This window comes from Sinohyriopsis cumingii, chromosome 5, assembly GCF_028554795.1.
Source record: "Sinohyriopsis cumingii isolate HCF-2022 chromosome 5, ASM2855479v2, whole genome shotgun sequence".
Taxonomy (NCBI): Eukaryota; Metazoa; Mollusca; class Bivalvia; order Unionida; family Unionidae; genus Sinohyriopsis; species Sinohyriopsis cumingii.
The window spans coordinates 7,328,660-7,347,618 of NC_142965.1; the positions used below are offsets into that span (position 1 = coordinate 7,328,660).

At 39.2% G+C, this 18,959-nt stretch overlaps 1 protein-coding gene across 1 annotated transcript; it reads right to left on the bottom strand.

Moving 5' to 3' along the window:
* Positions 1–2,173: 2,173 nt before the first annotated feature.
* LOC149798583 (NFX1-type zinc finger-containing protein 1-like) lies at positions 2,174–17,850 on the bottom strand. The gene is made up of 4 exons (XM_089957395.1): positions 17,765–17,850; positions 10,162–10,202; positions 4,072–9,437; positions 2,174–2,552 (listed from the first exon to the last, which is right to left on the bottom strand). The coding sequence occupies exons 2-4, from the start codon at positions 10,176–10,178 to the stop codon at positions 2,347–2,349; spliced, it is 5,589 nt and encodes a 1,862-aa protein (XP_089813521.1). The 5' UTR covers positions 10,179–10,202; positions 17,765–17,850; the 3' UTR covers positions 2,174–2,346.
* Between the last annotated feature and the right edge of the window lie 1,109 nt (positions 17,851–18,959).

Genomic DNA, 18,959 nt, shown 5'->3' on the forward strand with positions numbered 1-18,959 from the left:
TTTTGCGATCGTACTACATATTTCGATGCTATTGCTATATATCTAAAGCATATAATTAAAGCCGTACAACTGTAAATAGTATGTGTATGTATCTTATTAAGTATATCTTCCTTTGTCTGTCATTTCGCCTAATGTCTTCCTATACGATCGTTTTCCATACAGGTGAATAACTCATAACAATAGTAAATAAACCCCGATTTTGACAAATTTGATATAAATTGATAGGTTTCGCATCAGTCTAAATCGATCTGTGATAGTAGAAATGTAAGAAAATGCAATATGAAAGTTTTGGTATATTTGACTCTGTATCGCTTGTGAATTTAACAATCTTCATAACCTTGATACGTGCATCTTCCATTGCCGTTTGTCTCGGTATCACACACTTCAATGTTTATAGTATAAATCTGAAGCATACAAGGAGAGCTATACAACAGTATATAATATGTGTATGAATCTTATTAAATACATCTTGATGTGTCTGTATGTCCGCCCAATGTCTTCCACAGCGAGCGTTTTCCATATTGTGTATTGTTCCACTTCCTATTTTTACACTACCTAATTTTGACCTAGTTTAATAAACACCCATTTCTACAGAGGACACATCTGTCGCAGCCTCGACATTTTTTTACACTTATCAGCATTGAGTCACTCGGACAAAAAGATTTGTCAAAAGTCATATCATTATTATTAATGAAGTGAAACAAGGACACATACGATGAAAAAAATAATACATTTCTCCAATTCACTTTTTTCCAACCAGGAAGTCCTCTTAAAATCTTTACCAACTATTCTGACAAGGCAAATACAATTCGTTCCATACCAATCATCCAGTCTGCTACTCAACATGTGTTAGCTATGTGACTCACAGCTGATAACTGCATCTCCATCACCTTTTTAGAATTGTGTTTTGTGTTTTACGTGAATATGTCATTACTGATTTTCTGAGGTGGTTCTTGGGTATTTTACTTTGGAGTAATGAATATGAAACACACGTTTATGGTATATTTCATAAATAAATCAGCATCCTCTACATTACTGCTAATTTAAATAAAATTACGTGTATTACTATTAGGATGTTTCTCTCAAAAATAGGCAATTTTACTTTAATAGTAAATTTTCAAACGTCCATTAAACTAATCTTGATATTTAACTTATTTTGACAAATTAATTCTTTCTAAATGTCTTCTGTCTCCTATTATTTGCACTATTAGAGAAATAAGTTATGAAGTATGCAAAACAGTTTTGTACCTTAAACAGTACATGTACATTAAAGAATTGGGGTTCTGCATATTCACAATGCCATTTAATTATTGCAAGGATGTTGTACACTAAATCCAGTATTCTTTTATTATAAGTAAACAATTGTATTATTATACCATCATGATTTTCCCCCAATTTTATTCTTTCAGCTTTTCCAACAAAATATCTGTTCCAAAACAAATTTTTTGATAAATATAGGAACAAATTCTGAGTAAACACCATTTTTCTTTTGTTGTCGTTGTTAATGGTAGACTGAGAGAAGAAAATGCAGCAGCATATAATATGAACTTAAGTGAAGTTATGAACTTACTAAGCCTGGATTTAAATAAATGGTATCACTTGTATTTCTAATGACAGCCACAATCCTCTTAGTTTGGGCTCAAGACCAGCAATAGTGAATAGAGGTATTTCGAAAGACATATAACAGCTCACTCATTATAATGTTACTAATTAGCATTATTGAAAACTTCTTAGATATCAAAATAAATAGTATATATGTATGGTGCTTGTTGGCGACATTGGCAGATTATTCACTCCACATCCTGGTTCCCGGGCAGTTTTGATCTCTCACAATAATAATCACGGGCATAGTGGCTCGTTACAAAGAAAATCAACAGATTTGGGTTCTAACCTGTAACACTATTAACATATTATATTGTTACAGGTTAGAACCCCATTCCTTGATTTTCTTTGTAACGACCCCCTGTCATCATGGGCAGTAAATTTGAAACATACTACTTCCGGGTCAATCTATTTTTAAGGTGCAATATATACTAGTACATAATGGGAGGTAACTCAAGTTGTGCTATTCAATTCAATTCATTAATGAAAAAATGGAAATAAATAGGTAAAAAGGCAATTATTTATTTTGCAGATGAATATTTATCGAATATTTAACATTCAGCAGCATAAATATGCATTTATTTTATTGATATTTGTGGCAAGAGTGCAGAAAAGGACGACGTGCTTCGTGGGCAGATGGAAATCTGCCCACGAACTTTTATCTGCCCACGAAACCGTCTGAGGACGACAAAACTGCCCACGACCCACCTTAAATAATAGTGTATATATATATATATTATTCATCTAGTCTCCCAAATCCAGATGAGCTAGATCCAAAATATTCAAGTTCGCTGCTTCATCATAAGCTGACACGGTAGCCCCGTCCATTTCTGTAGCAACAGCGTTGTCATTTCTAAGCATATGCCCCTGTCCACCTATTAGAGATCCGCATTCCGGGCATTTGCCTTCTTCCGTTGCTCCACCGCAATCGCCAATAGCATAAACATGACCTATGATATTTATAAAAGCAATTTTATCAACATTGAAAATATCTGAATTGTGAGTCATCTACGAACTGGACGTAACGAATATCGGATATCAGGAAGCAATCTACAACATCCATGTTCATGGTTGGGTGCTGCATCACCCTTATTTCAGATTTCAGATATCACAATATGATTAAAGCCATGTATGTATAAAGGTATAAATTCGAAAATTGTCAAAGGTTCTGCGCCACATATTCGTGCTTTGCACAAGGTTTGACTTTTAAAGAAAATGAATTTCTCAGGTTTCCCTCCTGGCCATCCTGTTTAGTTAAAAAGACCTTTAATATGGTAGGTATTGTTAAACTTAACTGTTAATTCCCTCTCTTTGGTGTATGATTGTTTGGTGCAATTTGGGGAATACAGTATACACCTTGACTTTACTTCAAAGGTGCACCTCTCAAAGGACTGCTAGTTCTGCTGGGTTATTTTCACTTATCGAAATCAGAGGTAAATTGGAAAAAGAAAAAAATAGGTGAATACCTTTTTTAAGTTTTCTTTATTTTATATTTTATAGTTCTTTCATTGTAAATGCAGAAGGTATATTTGTCTAGTTTGGCAAAATTAATTATCCATAGTTTTAATAACTGCTTAAGCTATTATATTCTGAACTATATCAAGTTCATTGATCGAGCACATGGAAGTATCCATTTTTATCAGTTGTATACTTTACGGGGAGCGTTCTTTTCCATAATATCATATATAAATTAAATTTAGGAACAGTACATGAACGTAAAAAAGTATGTCAACATTCTCTCCATTGTGCTTGCTACAAATCCACAGAGCTCCACATTATACCAGCCGCAGTTTCAGAAGTAACTACTGTAGAGCAGTCCCTAACAACCGATATGTAACCTTAATATAGTGTGATCATGTTCTCAAACACTAAAGAGTATACATGGATTAGAAAAATATCAGGAATCAATACAAGAGTAGAGGTCTATAGCGTATGATAATAAATTGCATGACACTCTTGAAATTTCTGTTGTAACACGTTTCGAACAAAAATACATTGATACAGTCCAAGAGAAGCAAGAGTTGGAGAATATATACACCATTCGAAGTAACTATAAAGATAATTAAATAAACGCATAAATTGTTCCTTTGATACCACTAATCTTTAAGCCATTCTTTGAAAACAAAATCCGATGTTTAATACTTTTTCTCTTGATATCTAGCAAATCATAAATGTAGCCGAGTTCCTCGCATATTAGCTTCCATCATTATAAAATGATAAAGTATTACAGCCCATACATTCATCCATCCATACATACATAGATATCTCTGTAACTGTACAGAGTACACTGTTTAATGGGACGGTGACATGTCTACTTGAAATACAGTAAATAAAGGCTAGAAAAATACAAAGTTTTAAAGGTTTTCTGAGTTCAGTAAGAAATAATTTGTTGCTTATATATTCCATAAATGCAAGATAGTTTTAAAAAAAAAAAGATTAAGAAAAGGAGCAAGAAAATACGTCACATACCATTTCGGCATTTAAACCAATGACCTCTCTGGAAGTCCATAGCCTTCATGATCATCAGTCGCTCTTCCTCTGTGATGCCAAGACCGGTCAAGGGTATAACTTTCTTTAGATGATCTAGACAGGATTTTACCTTCTTCTGACAATCTGGGGTGAAACGCTTCCCACCACTGACCATGCGCTCAGCTTCCTGCATCTGCCTCTTGAGACGTGGATCTATTTCCTTTCTAAGAATCCTTGCATTCCTCTGGTACAAAAGTAGCAGAAGGAAGGACTCTAATCGGGATATTTCTTGTTTGGCATCGCTTATTTCTTGTCGAGTCATGATGTTTCTCTCCTCAAGAGCCCAATCATGTAGTCTCTGAAGCAGATGAACAGCTTTTTGTTTATCTACGCTGAAAGCAACATCTCGCAACTCCTCCCACTTTTGTATCAATCGTGTTATGGAGTTTAAAATTAAAATCTGCTTTTCCAACGCAGTGTACTGTCTTTCTGATGTGGCCTGTTTTAGTAAAGACTTTACTTTTGCAACTGTCTCTGGCGTCTCCGTATTAGGAAGGTGTTTTATTAATTCTTTTATTAACTGTTCAATTTCTTGTATTCTATGCCTGCTACCTAACGTCTTCCTTTTCACCTCTTCTATTTCATTTAAAGTTGTGTTCGTGATTCTCCCATAACGAAGATTTCTTCTTATAGGTGTCTTGCAAATGGGACAAACTTTTAGCTGTATTGAACTGGCTGCGTTGTCGTCACTTACACTGCCAATCCACTGGTCCATACCTTCTACCTCAATTATGTGTTCACAATCCTCGAGTTGAACGAATCGAGCGTCAGGTTCATCTTCTCGTCCAAAGAGCATCTGTGTCACAATTTCTTTGTCGCATATTCTGCAATATTTTGGACACTTTTCTCCGCACAATCCTATGCAGGGATGTCCACAACGGAGATTCTTTGTGCAAGGTTCATTACATCTAGGCCTGTTACATGGCTCACTGCAAAGTTTCTTGCAGCGGAAATGGCGACACTTCCATTCACAAGGTTCTCTACAAGGTACACAGAGTTCGCCACACAAGGATCCACACTTGCTATGGACACATCTGTTTTCGCATGGTCGTCTACATGGAGGACAGTTGTTACATGAGTCATCGCATTCGTGACTACATACAAGTATTCGCCCACATCGAAGTTTGCACGGCCGATGCACTCTTCCTTCAAAACAACTTCCACATGTTCCTTCACACAAATGTTCACAGTCAAGGACCTCGCCACACTTATCTGTACAAGTAACTTTATCTTCTTCGTAGCATTTCACTTTCCCAACATGCCCACAAGGCCATTTCTTCTCAACTACAATCTGGCAATCGATCGTGTGAGCTGATCCACATTTGTTCTGGCACTTGTGACCACAGGGTAACTTGAATCCACAGTCATTTTGACAAACATATTCAGCGGGATCCATGCCACATGGCATTCTTTGTTCATGACCACATCGCGGAACTCGCTTAACTGTCACAGCATCACATTTTGTACATTCTTGGTGGCATTTACGTTTGCACTGGTGCCCGTTAACGCAAATTTCTCTTGTGCAAGGTTTTTGACATTGATAGTCACTATGATCTTTGTCGTACATGTGGCAGAACCTTGTACATACATGTCCGCACCTTAGCCTATATTCACACTTTCTATCACAACCGCCTTCTGGTGCTCTCTGAAAGTCTTTGGCATTTGTAACTTCAATACCACCTGTTCTGGGGTGATTTTGGCAGCATAACTTCAACGAAGGTCCAAAACGATTATTTCTTTTCATAGTTGTCACCATTTCTTTCCAGAGTGTTGACTTCTCTTGCAGAAGATCAAAGTTACCGATGACAAACAAGCCCTTGCGTGCTCGAGATAATGCGACACATATTCTGTTTTCAATCTTGAGAAACCCAACATCTCCATGTTGATTGCTTCTAACGAGAGAAACCAAGATAATATCATTTTCCTCGCCTTGAAAATTATCGACTGTGGTTACCCTCACTCCATCAAATTCACTTTTGGGCATCAAGTTTTTCAGGCAGTAAAGTTGTCCTGAATACATCGTCAGGACTGTGATCATGTGGGGCTCATATCCCTGTAAAAGGAGATACTTACATAACGCTCTGATAAACTCAGCTTCATGTAGATTTGAATGGCTTCTTTCTCCAAATTCCTGTTCCCATTCTGAATGGTTAATAAAATAAAAGTTTTCGGCAACTCCTTGGATATTGTCGAAACTCTGAACGCATGGATGATCTTGTAGATCACTATAAATGTTGTGCATCAGATCTGAAATTTCAGGTCTCATGCGGTGCTGGAGCTGCAAACACTGGAATGGAAACTTGTTATTTGTCATCCTTTCAAAAAGTGACAGGTCAAGGTTGTAATCCTTAGCAAGTTTGTAAACTGTCGGGTTTGGCCTTAGTTGCTTGTGGTCTCCAATTAGAATTACATGCTCACAGCCATTGTTAAGCGTTGTAACTACGTGGGCCTCAAAGACTTCAGCGGCTTCTTCAATTACGGTGACCCTGGGTCGGATCTCTTGCAGAATAGACTGGTATCGAGCAGCTCCTGTTGTGGTCATCCCTATAATGGCTGCATGACGCAAAATTGCCTTATCTTCCTGCATCAGAGCTTCTCTATATCTTGCAGCAGCCTCCTCAAATTTCTCTTCTTTTTCTCCGATTTCGTCTCCCAACTTGTCACAGTAAACTTTGATCCATCGCCGATAAAGACGCCATCTGTCCTCATCGGTAAGGCCCCAAAGATTGACAACGGTGTTGCTCTCCTCATCCCCCATTATATCGTTTGAAGATAAATTTCTTTGAATAATGGTTTTAAGTTTCTTCCTCTCCTTCTTCTTTCTCTGCCAGCGATCGTTGCTTTCATCCTTCGGTTTTACGTCGATTTCGCCTACATTTAGGGCTACTGCCTTACCTTTTACCATGATTTCCTCTATGATTTTTTCAAGAGTTTTTCTCTCTGCAGTCCCTGAATATTCAAACTGTTCAATCAAATCAAGAATATCTTCGTCTAAATCCCCAGCAAGTCTTCTCTCTGCCTGAATTGCATCAACTTCGTCTTCAACATCGATTCCTTCTTCATCTGCATTATCCCCAGCATTGTCCTGGCCATGGATAAATGCTGGTAACTCTGCCTCAACTGGCCCAGGCATTTCAGCTGCCAGATTTCCCAGGCCGAGCCATTCAACAAGAACTGAATAATTCTTTGGCAGAAAATCTACAACATTAGGATTAAATGCCAAAATCTGCTGAAACTCGGCCAACAGTTGTTCATATGCTTCACCCATACAATTCTTTAGAAATTCTTCATGCAATATGTTCGTTCGTGCACTTTGTATTTCCGCAGCTCTTTTATTTATTTCACCTTTTAAAAGCTCCATCTCATTCCTAGCATCAATTCTATTTAGGTAAACCTCCTGGGGAATTTGACGTCCAGTCCTAAAGCGATGTCTATAATTGTGCAAATTGTAGTTGGCCAGTTTTTCGCTTTTGCTCCTGTTTCCAACACGAATGATGTCTCCGTTAAAAAAGGTAATCACTCCCTCTAAGAACTGATCTAGAGCGTGGTTTGTATAACATACTACCAACATTGGACGAGGGTCAGGATTGCCGTCTGGATCAAAAGACCACAGATGTCGGTTATGAAGTAGGATTTTCACAATTTTGAGGCCGATGTAAGTCTTCCCAGTCCCTGGTGGGCCTTGTGTGATAGTAAATTCTTGAGTCAGCGCACTGATGAAGGCCCGATATTGAGATGCATCAAACTGAAACAGATCCGCGGGTGGCCAACTGGCTCTATCAAAGACTTTAACATTCTGAGCAGGTCTCGACTTTTCACTAAAATTGTAATGTGTGTCTCCATCCTCAACCATTCCCAGATGTTCCAGTCGGGAGTCACCTCTAAGAATAATGTCCTCATCAACAAGGGGTCTGAGGTCAACTGTAGCATTCTGGTTTCTTCTCAGATATGCAGGTGGCTGAACGGCGTGATCACAATTTACAATTAAGTTTTCAAATGGAAGATCCCCATCTCTCATATTTTGGAGCCCTTTCAGTACATATCTATATGCCTCAAAAAAGGCAGCAGACTCTGCCATGGTAAAAACCTGATCCCGTAACGTCTGGACCACTACATTATCATGTTCGAAACTGACCTGGACGATCCCTCTCTCAAGGTCCTTAGGATCACGATTGGCTACTGTTGCAAAATACAGTGTATTGAATAGATCCGGAGACAGACAAACAAGTGATCCATACATGAGACGTTTTGTACCACTCCATCTAACTTTGAGTTTGCTGGTATCATAATGCAAGATATGACAAAGTCCTTTATCACTACAAACAGGGGCAATTACTCTCACGTTGCCATATATCCTGACGTCCTTTAATCTACCAGCCCTACCTATATCATGAACGGCAGCGACATAGTCAGAGATTCCATCTCGAAGTGGACCGATAAAATCTTCTCGTAGGAGTCGAAACTGCACGTCTAGGTAATGATCAAGAGTGTCGTAACCCCCCACTGGTTTGTTCTTTCGTAGGAACGGATCTTCTGCTCGGTTAATATCCTCAGTTTTTGGAAAAACGTCAATCTCGCGAAAGTCCTCAGGAGGTTCTACACTATCATTCCCGTCTGTATCGTCGTTCCTTTGAACGCGGCGCTCTATCCGTCCCGTCAGTCTCTCTACTAAATCTGTCAACTCTCTGAACTCTCCCCACAAATCCTCTTCTATGAGATTGGGTGTCTCTCGAAGTGTTTTCACAATATCTTGCAGTATGGTGTGGATTCCAAGGAAGTAAGTCACCGAGTTTGGCAACTGATTCAACAATCCCATTGTCATCGTGACGGTATCTTTGATAACATGCTGAATGGTCCTGTCTCTGCGATGTATCAGAAGATATTCGATAACATTCTCAACAAAGTTGGCTTCCTTCATCATGTTGTAAATGTCCAGCAGATTCTGCCCCGCCGAATGACACTGAGTAGCGATTGCGAATACCTTAAGCAATGCTCTGAACATCTCATCATTCCTTTTACTGTTTTCAATCGCTTGGCTCAATCCAGAATTCCGCGCACCAATCGTCATAACAATGGTGCTGGGTTCTTGTAATGCTAGTTCTTCAATCTGTTGGAGTCCAAGTCTCCTGGGACCTCGCTCATGCCTCGCCGCAGCTGGTCCTCCTCCTCTTGCTCCTCTATGTGGACCTCGCCTTCCTTGAGGCTGTCTATCATCCAGGTTCCACTGTTCCTCGTCAGGGATCAGTCCTATTCCTGCCCCCAAGCCTCTTGCACCACCCCGAGGTCTTCCGTGTTGGTGATGACCCCTAAGAGAGTTATGAAACCGATATCTAACTTCAAGTAGGCTACAACTATATGTCTAATGAGTAATAATGGTCATGCGATTGGTGACTTAAGTTTACACTGATGACTGAAGTTTACATAGATTACTTAAGTTTACATTGATGACTGAAGTTTACATAATAGTTGCAATAATTCTAATCAAAGAATTCTGCTAATATGGTAAAGCAAAACAAATTCCGTCGCGTTTATAAGCCAATTATCTTATTTTTATTTTCTATATTTGTGCCAACGTTGTAAATAAATTAATCGGAATAACTGGACTGCTTGACAAATAACTGAAACCCTAAAGGCTTGATGATGTGATATATATATATATATATATATATATATATATATATATATATATATATATATATATATATATATATATATATATAGTGAATGCTTTGATTACTCTAACACTCCTACCAATTTTGCATATTAATAACTTCATTGTTCGGGCATGTTCAGGCATGTGTATAGTCTTCGTTTGTTGGCTATTTTATACACAAAATATACCTTGCACTGCCTGATAACGTATACCTGTGTTAGTTCCAAATATACTGAACAGAGTCCAAAATAAATAACGATCGTGCAGTAACTGGTTCCATGCAGCAGCATGTCTAGTAATGTGCATAATTTTCATTGCATCTCTGTGTAAATACTTTGAACAAAACAAAAGCTGAATCAAAATATAAAAATACCTACCTATTTGCTTGAGCCATTCTCTATGGCTGTAATTCACTCATCTGAAATGTCAAATTAAACGTAAGCCTAGAAAGGATACCAAAGTCAGAAAAAGTTCTAAATACAGGCATAACTGATTGTATTTTGGAGCGAAAATTGTATTACCGTTTCGCTGACTCCTGTCAACTACCTTGCTGGTTCTAACTTTCATGTGACACCCATTTTCGTACCGTTATGTTAGCATCACATGACTTCGTCCCAGCACAAAGCTGGTAAATAGTTTGAGGTGTCACCCTGTTCGTACCGATAATAAAATTTATCAGTAATTATAACACTATGAGAATACATTTGAAAGAATCTTCTTGCTTTGTTATATGAAGTAATATCATTTTAAGCTACCTAAACGAAATAGCAAAACAAAGAAATCTAAAAATTACGAAATCAAGGACATCAAGGACATAAAGCCCAAACAGAGGCATGCAAATATATCCTGCAGTTTACGCACTAAATTAAACCGCATCAAAATAAACCGAAACATTTCAAAGGAATGTTGTAACATGAAATCAATAATGTTAAATTTAACCTTTTCGATCAAGACCCATACCTAAGTCAGACAAACAGAAAAACAAACGTAGACTAATACGTTGGTTGATCTTACTATACTATGCTAGTTCAATACAGCTGCAAATAGGCATATTAATACGATGTGGGGGGGGGGGGAAGACTTAATTTTCTAAACAAAAAATGTTTGGCTATGTCTTCAGTTAGGTTTGCTGACCAAATATAATCGTAATAAGCTGACTTGTAATAGAGCTGCACATATGAAGATCCAAAGATCCAATGCTGACCAAAGAAGGGCCCCGAATCTGTTGAAAAGTTATACACGTTATGAAGATTACAAAAGTGAATTGTCACGTAACAGTAAATTTACAGATAGCATGAAAATATGATTGTTGTTACTTAGTAGTTTTAGTTACAATGTGTGGACGGACCGGCAAACGGCCAGAAAGACTGAGGGAAAGATAAAAAAGAATAAGTGGTTAGTATCAGCGTTCCGTTAGGTGTTGTTGTTGTTGTTATAGAGTTTAACGCCATTTTTCAGCACAAGATAGGCTATGCAAGGCAGCCAGTATAAATGGTGGAGGAAGAACCCGGGAAAACTCCGGAATGAACCAACGACCTACTGGCAAGCTTTCTCACATACCCACACTGGCCCAGCCCGAGATTCGAACCCACGCAGACAGAAGTCAGATGGCAGTGATCCGTAACGGTGAGCGCTTTAGACAACCAGGCCACTCGGGGCACCGCATTCCGTTAGGCAAGCTTTTGCGGGCTTCTACTGTTAAGTTTTGGTCGGCCTAGGCTTGCCACAGTACCCCCACCACCACCCCGACAAGGCGATGGGGAACCAATGAGGATAAGTGTTAGCAAATCGCTCCAACTTTCCTCACTGTAATTAGCTTTTTCAGCATTAAATGAATACTACGAACACATTTTTCTCCCGACTATTTGTACATTACGAGCATGTTATTTAGTCGGCCGCCGCATTCCAGTGATAGAGATAAACCTGTTCATTATAAGTTCAACTAAACCTATGTGTTATCTTTGAACCACTGTTCCCGACGCAGTTCAAACCACTATTGATAAATAAATTGTGATATTGCTACCTTGTGCTACTTGCTATAAATATTGACTAAACATGTACTTTAGCTTATTACACATAACATTTAAACATCATACAATTTAGTCTGTCTGCTAAGCACACAAAAAACCCACAGTAAATATTTAAATATTTCTGCGATATTAAATTGTTTTAAATCAAAACAACATACAGTCATCTGAATGATATTTGCTGAAATCACAGAATATATATATATATATATATATATATATATATATATATATATATATATATATATATATATATATATATATATCGGATGACAACATTTACGCTCAAATGCGCCCCTATGACTACTTTACAAGAAATGTTAACATATAATGTCTGTATTATTCTAGTCGGAGAATAATAATGAATGTTCAATACACAAAGTCAAATGTGCACATCTCTGAGTATAGTTTGAATACTTCCGGAATAGCTTTGGATCGTTTCGCCCCAGGAAGTCGATAGGGCTTGTATTCAAACACGTGTATAGTTACTGAAAGTGACTCTAAAGCTGGTGTGTCAAACAAACGGCCCGCCAAGCCGTATCCTGTGGCCGGCAAAATGATTGGCGTCACAAGGATTCATGAGAGATAACAAAGGTGGTGCGGCCCTTGGGCCATCAAAAATGCCCTCATACGGCCTTCAGGGAGGTTTGATTTTGAGACCCCTGCTCTAAAGAATGGAATCGACGCAGATGCCTGAAAACGAACGGAATGAATTATGTCAGGACAGTCTAAGTCAGAGGTCCGCGACATATTTTGCAGAGAGCGCCACTTTTTTCCGGATTAATTACAAAATGAACAAACGCGTGCCACCAGTAAGAGAGTAACAGCTAAAATCTAGATTTTTGGCTGCCCATCGCGTGCCACATAAAACCTCTTGACGTGCCATCTTGTGCCACGCGTGTCGTAGGTTGCCGAGCCATGGTCCAGGTGCTTTAACCAGACGAAGACTGGGATACCAAATGGCTTTTTGGCCACTTTTATTAATAAAGGTTGCCATCAACTCAGTGACGTATGACAACATTAGCGAAAATGCACACCGGCTGATTTCCTTTTGATGCCATTGTGCCTTAGGTAACTATGTCTACTGCAGCGCTGCATATCCGTGCATCATCTCAGACAGGCTTCTAACCAATTTTGTCAGTAACAATGGAAGTGTACGGGCTTTACTGGGATAAGCAGGTCATACTACTTGAGAACTATGGAACGTGAGGCTGCGAGCACAATAAAAAGGGCGTCAATAATCCCAAAAGTGACACAGTGGCCAAACATTTGTTGTGTGCCTGTTAAACCTCATAGGCTGGAAGCGCGCTGAAAATGGGTCTTAAGCCGGGCAGGTGTTCAGATGATGCAACTATTATCAGGCAGTTTGTGCTGAATTCCCAACGAAGTTATTTTGTAAGAGCTGTTTGCGAGCTTTTGCTTTTCCCTAGGCTATTAATTCTCCCTTTTTTTTGGCCACTTCGTCAATTACAACCAAACTGTTTGCAATGAGTGCGTTAAGCACTATTTCATTTTTATGGTTGTCTACTTGACGATATAGTTGATGATAAGCTTGAACTCATCCTCGGAAGATGGCTTTCTCGCGAAGCGCCTTAGATATGTGGTCTTCAATCGTATTTAGCTTGGTTTCGACTACGACGAGGTTTTCGTCGTTTTTTTTTTTTTGGGGGGGGGGGGGATTTCTTTGTTCGTTGCCGGCTGACATAGTTTTCATCCATAGCGACCAGCCCGAAACCCACAGATGCAGTCTCGATGGCCATCGCGACTGGGACAGCAGTGACTGTCCATAATACATTTATTCCAGCCAAGTCCGTGCCCACAGACACAATCTTCATTGGGATGTCAACGCCGTCCATCACGATGGCAACACGCCTGTACCTTTTGTCCAGAGTGCGCCCCTGTTCGACCTATGCCCACAGGAAGGTTGCAGCCACGCTAATATTTTTCAGGACAAGCTTTTATAGGTCTTGTTGGTATTGGGGGGTATCGGGGTCTTGTGGGTCTTGGAGGTCTTGGAGCTTTATGTACAGCAGGGGCAGGGACATTACAAGTCCTTTATATGGAAAGTGATATGAAAGTCTAATTGCTCCGGGGGGTGCGGAGGAGGACATACGGGCGCCATTAACCTGTCGTCGTGATATACTGGTGAGATGGCAATGGCTTTAAAAAAAAATTAAGTGTTTTTAATAGCTTTAGATCTGAAAATGACAATGCTTTCAACACTGCAGCCAACAACCTCGCATTGAGTACCGGCCAACGCGCCTTCTGTTCGAAGGTATACCGACTGTTTTTGTTTTGGCCTATTACTTTGCTGCAACAGAGCTTATCTTTGTGACTTTTTAATCTCCCAACCGAGTGATTGATGGTGTTACATAACCTGATGGAAGGATTGTTGTCAAATAGGTCCCTATTCAAGATGTTTCACCAAATACCACGTCGTCATTGTTGTAGCATTCGCGTCTGCGGCCGCTCGAGGGCAGTATTTTTGAATCTGTTCTCAGCGAAAGCGCAACTACTCAAAGCTGGCTGAGAGGTTGGCTTAGGGTGTTCTGGCTGCTCACAATGATCAATGTCTATATGCTTTGCTACCTTGTTCCATCCCAATCTGAACGCAGGTAAAATGTCGGGTATTTGTTTTCCGAACTTGTCCAATACACCGTTGTCCCACTGATATAAGCCAGTCATATGTATTGGCATAACCCCAACAACTACGGTAACTCTGTCAGCCATTAATTACACCCCCGAAAGACTGCACCAATGCCTGTTCATATGGTGTTAGCAAGGACAGCCACGCAGCTGGGTTTTAGCCAATGCTTTTTTTCCGTCTGTGATGAGTATCCTGAACTCGTGGAAACCGCTTTCACACAATCTGCACCATTCCATATGGCTCCCAAGTGACGGCAACATGGTACTAAAGAAGCCAGAGCCACGTAACCTCATGGCATGTGTGTGGTAGTCGCACTCTTAATGTAATGGTGACGGTGTGCCTAAGTATACGTTGCGCTCTACGGTTTCGTATTTACCACATCCATAGAATTTGAAAGAAAAAGAATTCTCCCCGGTTTTCCTCACTGGTCATACTGGCTATTTAAAAAATACCTTGTATGTGTTAGGTATTGTTAAAAGAACGTTTAATTCCCTTTTATTTTTGGTGTTGGAGTAATATGGTTATAGAGTATACAACTTGGCCTTACTTCATGTATGCACCTTTAAATAAAAATCCTGCTAGCTCCGCTTGGTCATTTTCACTTCCTGGTCTTCAGAGGTAAATTATGATAATGGAGACGATAACTTTTTTTTTTACATTTTGTTATACTTGTTAAATCATTCATTGCACTTTCAGAAACTGGTACTGTATAGTCTGGGAAAATTCATTTTCCGTATTGTAATAACTGATGATGATTCAGATTGATCTTTCGGTCATATTTATGGGAAGAATTATTTAGTCTTTCCGCCCGTCACACCTTGGTAAAGTTTTTCGCATAGGTCGCTGTTAAAGATTTTGTACTCTGAAGCTTTCTTTTATTACCTCCAATAACATAACAAGGAACCAATAAGTAATTAAAATTCATTAATGTAAATCAGTATCTTAACTTGAAACAGTCATTGTCCCACTTCATGGTCTCGTCAGTACGATACTGTTCTAACACAGTGGATGAGATGGATGCATTTAAAAGGATTTTATTAATTCCAAATAAAATAATTATCGGAAGATCTTGAAAACATTTGAGATCTGTAAGAACTAATCAAAACGTACCAGTGGCGTCACTCGGGTTGGTGTCACCCAGTGCGGTAGCTCATGGTGTCACCCCCATGGTCCTCCTTCCGTAACAGACCATACAGAATCCTTAGTAATGTCACTTTGGTGTCACCCCCTCAGATGGTGTCACCCGGTGCAGTCCGCACCCCCCCCCCCCCGCATCCCCCTAGCGACGCCACTGCTGTGCCTGCTAGTCATGTATTTAACTATGATCGGTTATCCGCTTATGAAATCCGACTAGACCGAGCAGTGTGTGCTCTGTAAAATTTGCAATTTTTCATTTTGGTGTCACCCCTCTGAGATGGTGTCACCCGGTGCGGTCCGCACCCCCCGCACCCCCCTAGCGACGCAACTGAAACGTACCATTTTTTATTATTAGCTTAGACAGACTTTTAGACGTTATTGTACAGTGTCCTGAATAAACTTTTTTTTACATACTTCCGAAGAAAAACGAAAGTAATGGTCGATTAACATGGGAAAAAAGCCTCTCAGGACAGAGATCAGATCACATACGTGTATTTAAATTGATTTATGGCCTTAGTTTCTTTCCAGAATTCTGTGATAACAAATTTCCCCTATTGATCTTTAATGTGTTAATAATAATAATAATAATGAGGACTTTGTATAGCGCCTAATTTTTAGAAGCTCTAAGCGCTTTACAACATTAGACAACACCTATAACATAAAAAACATATATAATGATATGATTACAAAACACAAACACCATCAAATCAGAAAACATAAAAAAAAACATCCTGAACTATTTAAGGTAGTAAACATTATTAGGTCTTTAAGTTTGTTCTTGCAGTCGAAATAAGGGAGTTTTAAGAGCACTCTTGAATGGGATCACCGTGTCTTTGTGTCTAAGTTCAGTGGGCAATTCATTCCACGTTGCTGGGCCCTGGTATGCAAAAGAACGTTGTCCATATTACTTCGTCTTCATAGTGGGAATAATGAGTATACGATCGTCAGAAGAGGTGCGTAAGTATCTTGCTGGTGTATACACATGGGTGAGGTCGGATAGGTATGTTGGACTAGAGTCCGTCAGTGAAACGTAGCACAGAGAACAAATTTTGTGTTTGATTCTGGATCGAATGGATAGCCAGTGTAGGGTACAGAGCAGCGGGGAGGTGTGCTCTGATCGTGGTACTCCAAGTACGATCCGAGCAGCTGTGTTTTGAACTTTTTGAAGTTTCTGGAGTAAATACTAAGATGAACCAGACAGAACTGAGTTAAAATAGTAGAGTCTTGAAAGTACTAATGAACACACAAGTGTGTTAGTCTGTTGTTTTACTGGTTCTACACACACAGAACCCTTACTCATCCGTTACACATCGATTACGTTTCAAGTACACTGTGCCTTGTGTTAGATTCTCTCTGTGTGTGTGTGTGTGTGTGTGTGTGTGTGTGTGTTCTTAAATGAGGAGTCTCACGGTGTTACATGTCTGTCGGGTTGGTGGAAATCTTGAACGTTAATGCAACTATCAACTACGTATATACAGGGACAGCGTTGGTTTTCAATTAACATAAATCAAAATTTGTTTAAACACAGAAAACAAGGTTGTTACCAAACTATAAACGCAGTAACGTCAATCTACCTGCATAAATGAAGTCAGTATATATTATTACCTTATAATGTTAACAATGATCACCGAAAACTTGTGGGCAGGAAAGTACAAATAAGAGTTACCTCCCATAGGCACTGTTGCAATGAATCACAATTTATTTATACCCATTTTCGACATTGTATCAATCTGAAACATTTAAAACGTACGAGTGAAATTAACAACTCGGTTACAAACTGTCCCTACTTATCGATGAAGTACACTCGATATATACTGTACAATCTCGTTAGACGATATATCGTTCTTATCCAGTCTATTTACAACCACAGGGGCTCGTATCATTGCTTAAAATTGACCTGTCGTACATTAGTCCTACAATGTAAGACATAGAACATGTTGTTTTTGTACCCCCAGAACAAAAATATCGGGTGATGTGTCTTACGTTGTAGGACTAGTCGTACATGTACTATATAACTAGTTGCTATACAGTACATGTATGGCAGGTCAATTCTAAGCAAGAATACGAGCCCCTGTGTTTAGAACGTCGTTATAATCATCTACGGATATGTCTGTTTTTTAAAAAATAGACCTAATCTTTTAATACTAAAGAAAATGGAAAGAAACTTACCGTTCTCGTCTCATTTGTGAGTTAAAATGGCCGTCTTCTGTACAACTGAAACTACACAGCTGACGCATGTATTCCGTGGAATTCCGTACGTCACTGCCTACGAATACGAAAGTAGACTGCCGGATAAACATTGGGTATTCATTTCATTATAAGTTTTGACTGTTGTAAAAAGAAATCAACATCGCTGATAGAAAGAAATGATATGCAAAACAATCAGACCGTAACATGTGTATGCGCGTGCGTGTGTGTGTTTGTGTGTGTGTTTGTGATTTGGATTTTTAACGTATTTTTTATATATTTAAATTCAGTTATATTGCTCCGATGTCTGCTTTGTGGCAGTTTATAGTGATGTCTAGCACTGGGGCATCACGCTGCAGACATGTAGCATGATGTCCTACCTATTCGCATTATCCTGGCACCAGGCCGACGAGTCCTAACACTAACCTCTTAATGATGAGCGCCTAACGAGGTAGTGCTAGTACCATCTTTTAAAAATAAGTATTTGGTATGACTCGGCATGGGTTTAAGCCCGCGACCTCCCGCATCCGAGGCGGACTCTATGACCACTTAGGCCACCGGAGCGATCTAAAGTAGCTTGTGATTCAGCCGTGTCAACAGATACACTTTAGGCCATGCTGTATATTATATTGTGACCTGTTTTTAATTGAAGTACGATATTTCATTGACCATTTTGTTTAGAAGAGATATAACGTCATGATCTAAGTACCTCTAATATAAAAGACATTGAGGTATCTTACGTGTGGTAAGATTGAAGTCGGGTGTTGCATGCCAAATTTAACTGTTTCTAAACTTGATAAAGATGTAACGATTGACGGACATGCATACATCTGTATTTTGCTTACTGTAGGGTAATCGCAACTATATTAGTATGCAGGAGGTAAGAAGATAGCACAGTTTCTTTAAGAGTTGGTCATAGCAATTCCGTGTGGTGTTTTGGCTTGTGCTTTCATTTTTACACGTACTTTCCATGTCTGGTGCCTTTTGGCTAAAGGGTGATGAATTTAGAGCTCAAGTGCCATCTTTAAGTAATGTTCAAAATTCTGAAAGAAGTCACGGTCAATTATTATTCTCTTAGTGCTTTCGTTCTAAATTGAAGTCTCAGAGTAAGTTTGGTAGCAATAGTTGAAAGGACTCTGAAATTATAGCCCGAACGTAAATTTAATAAATTTCTTAA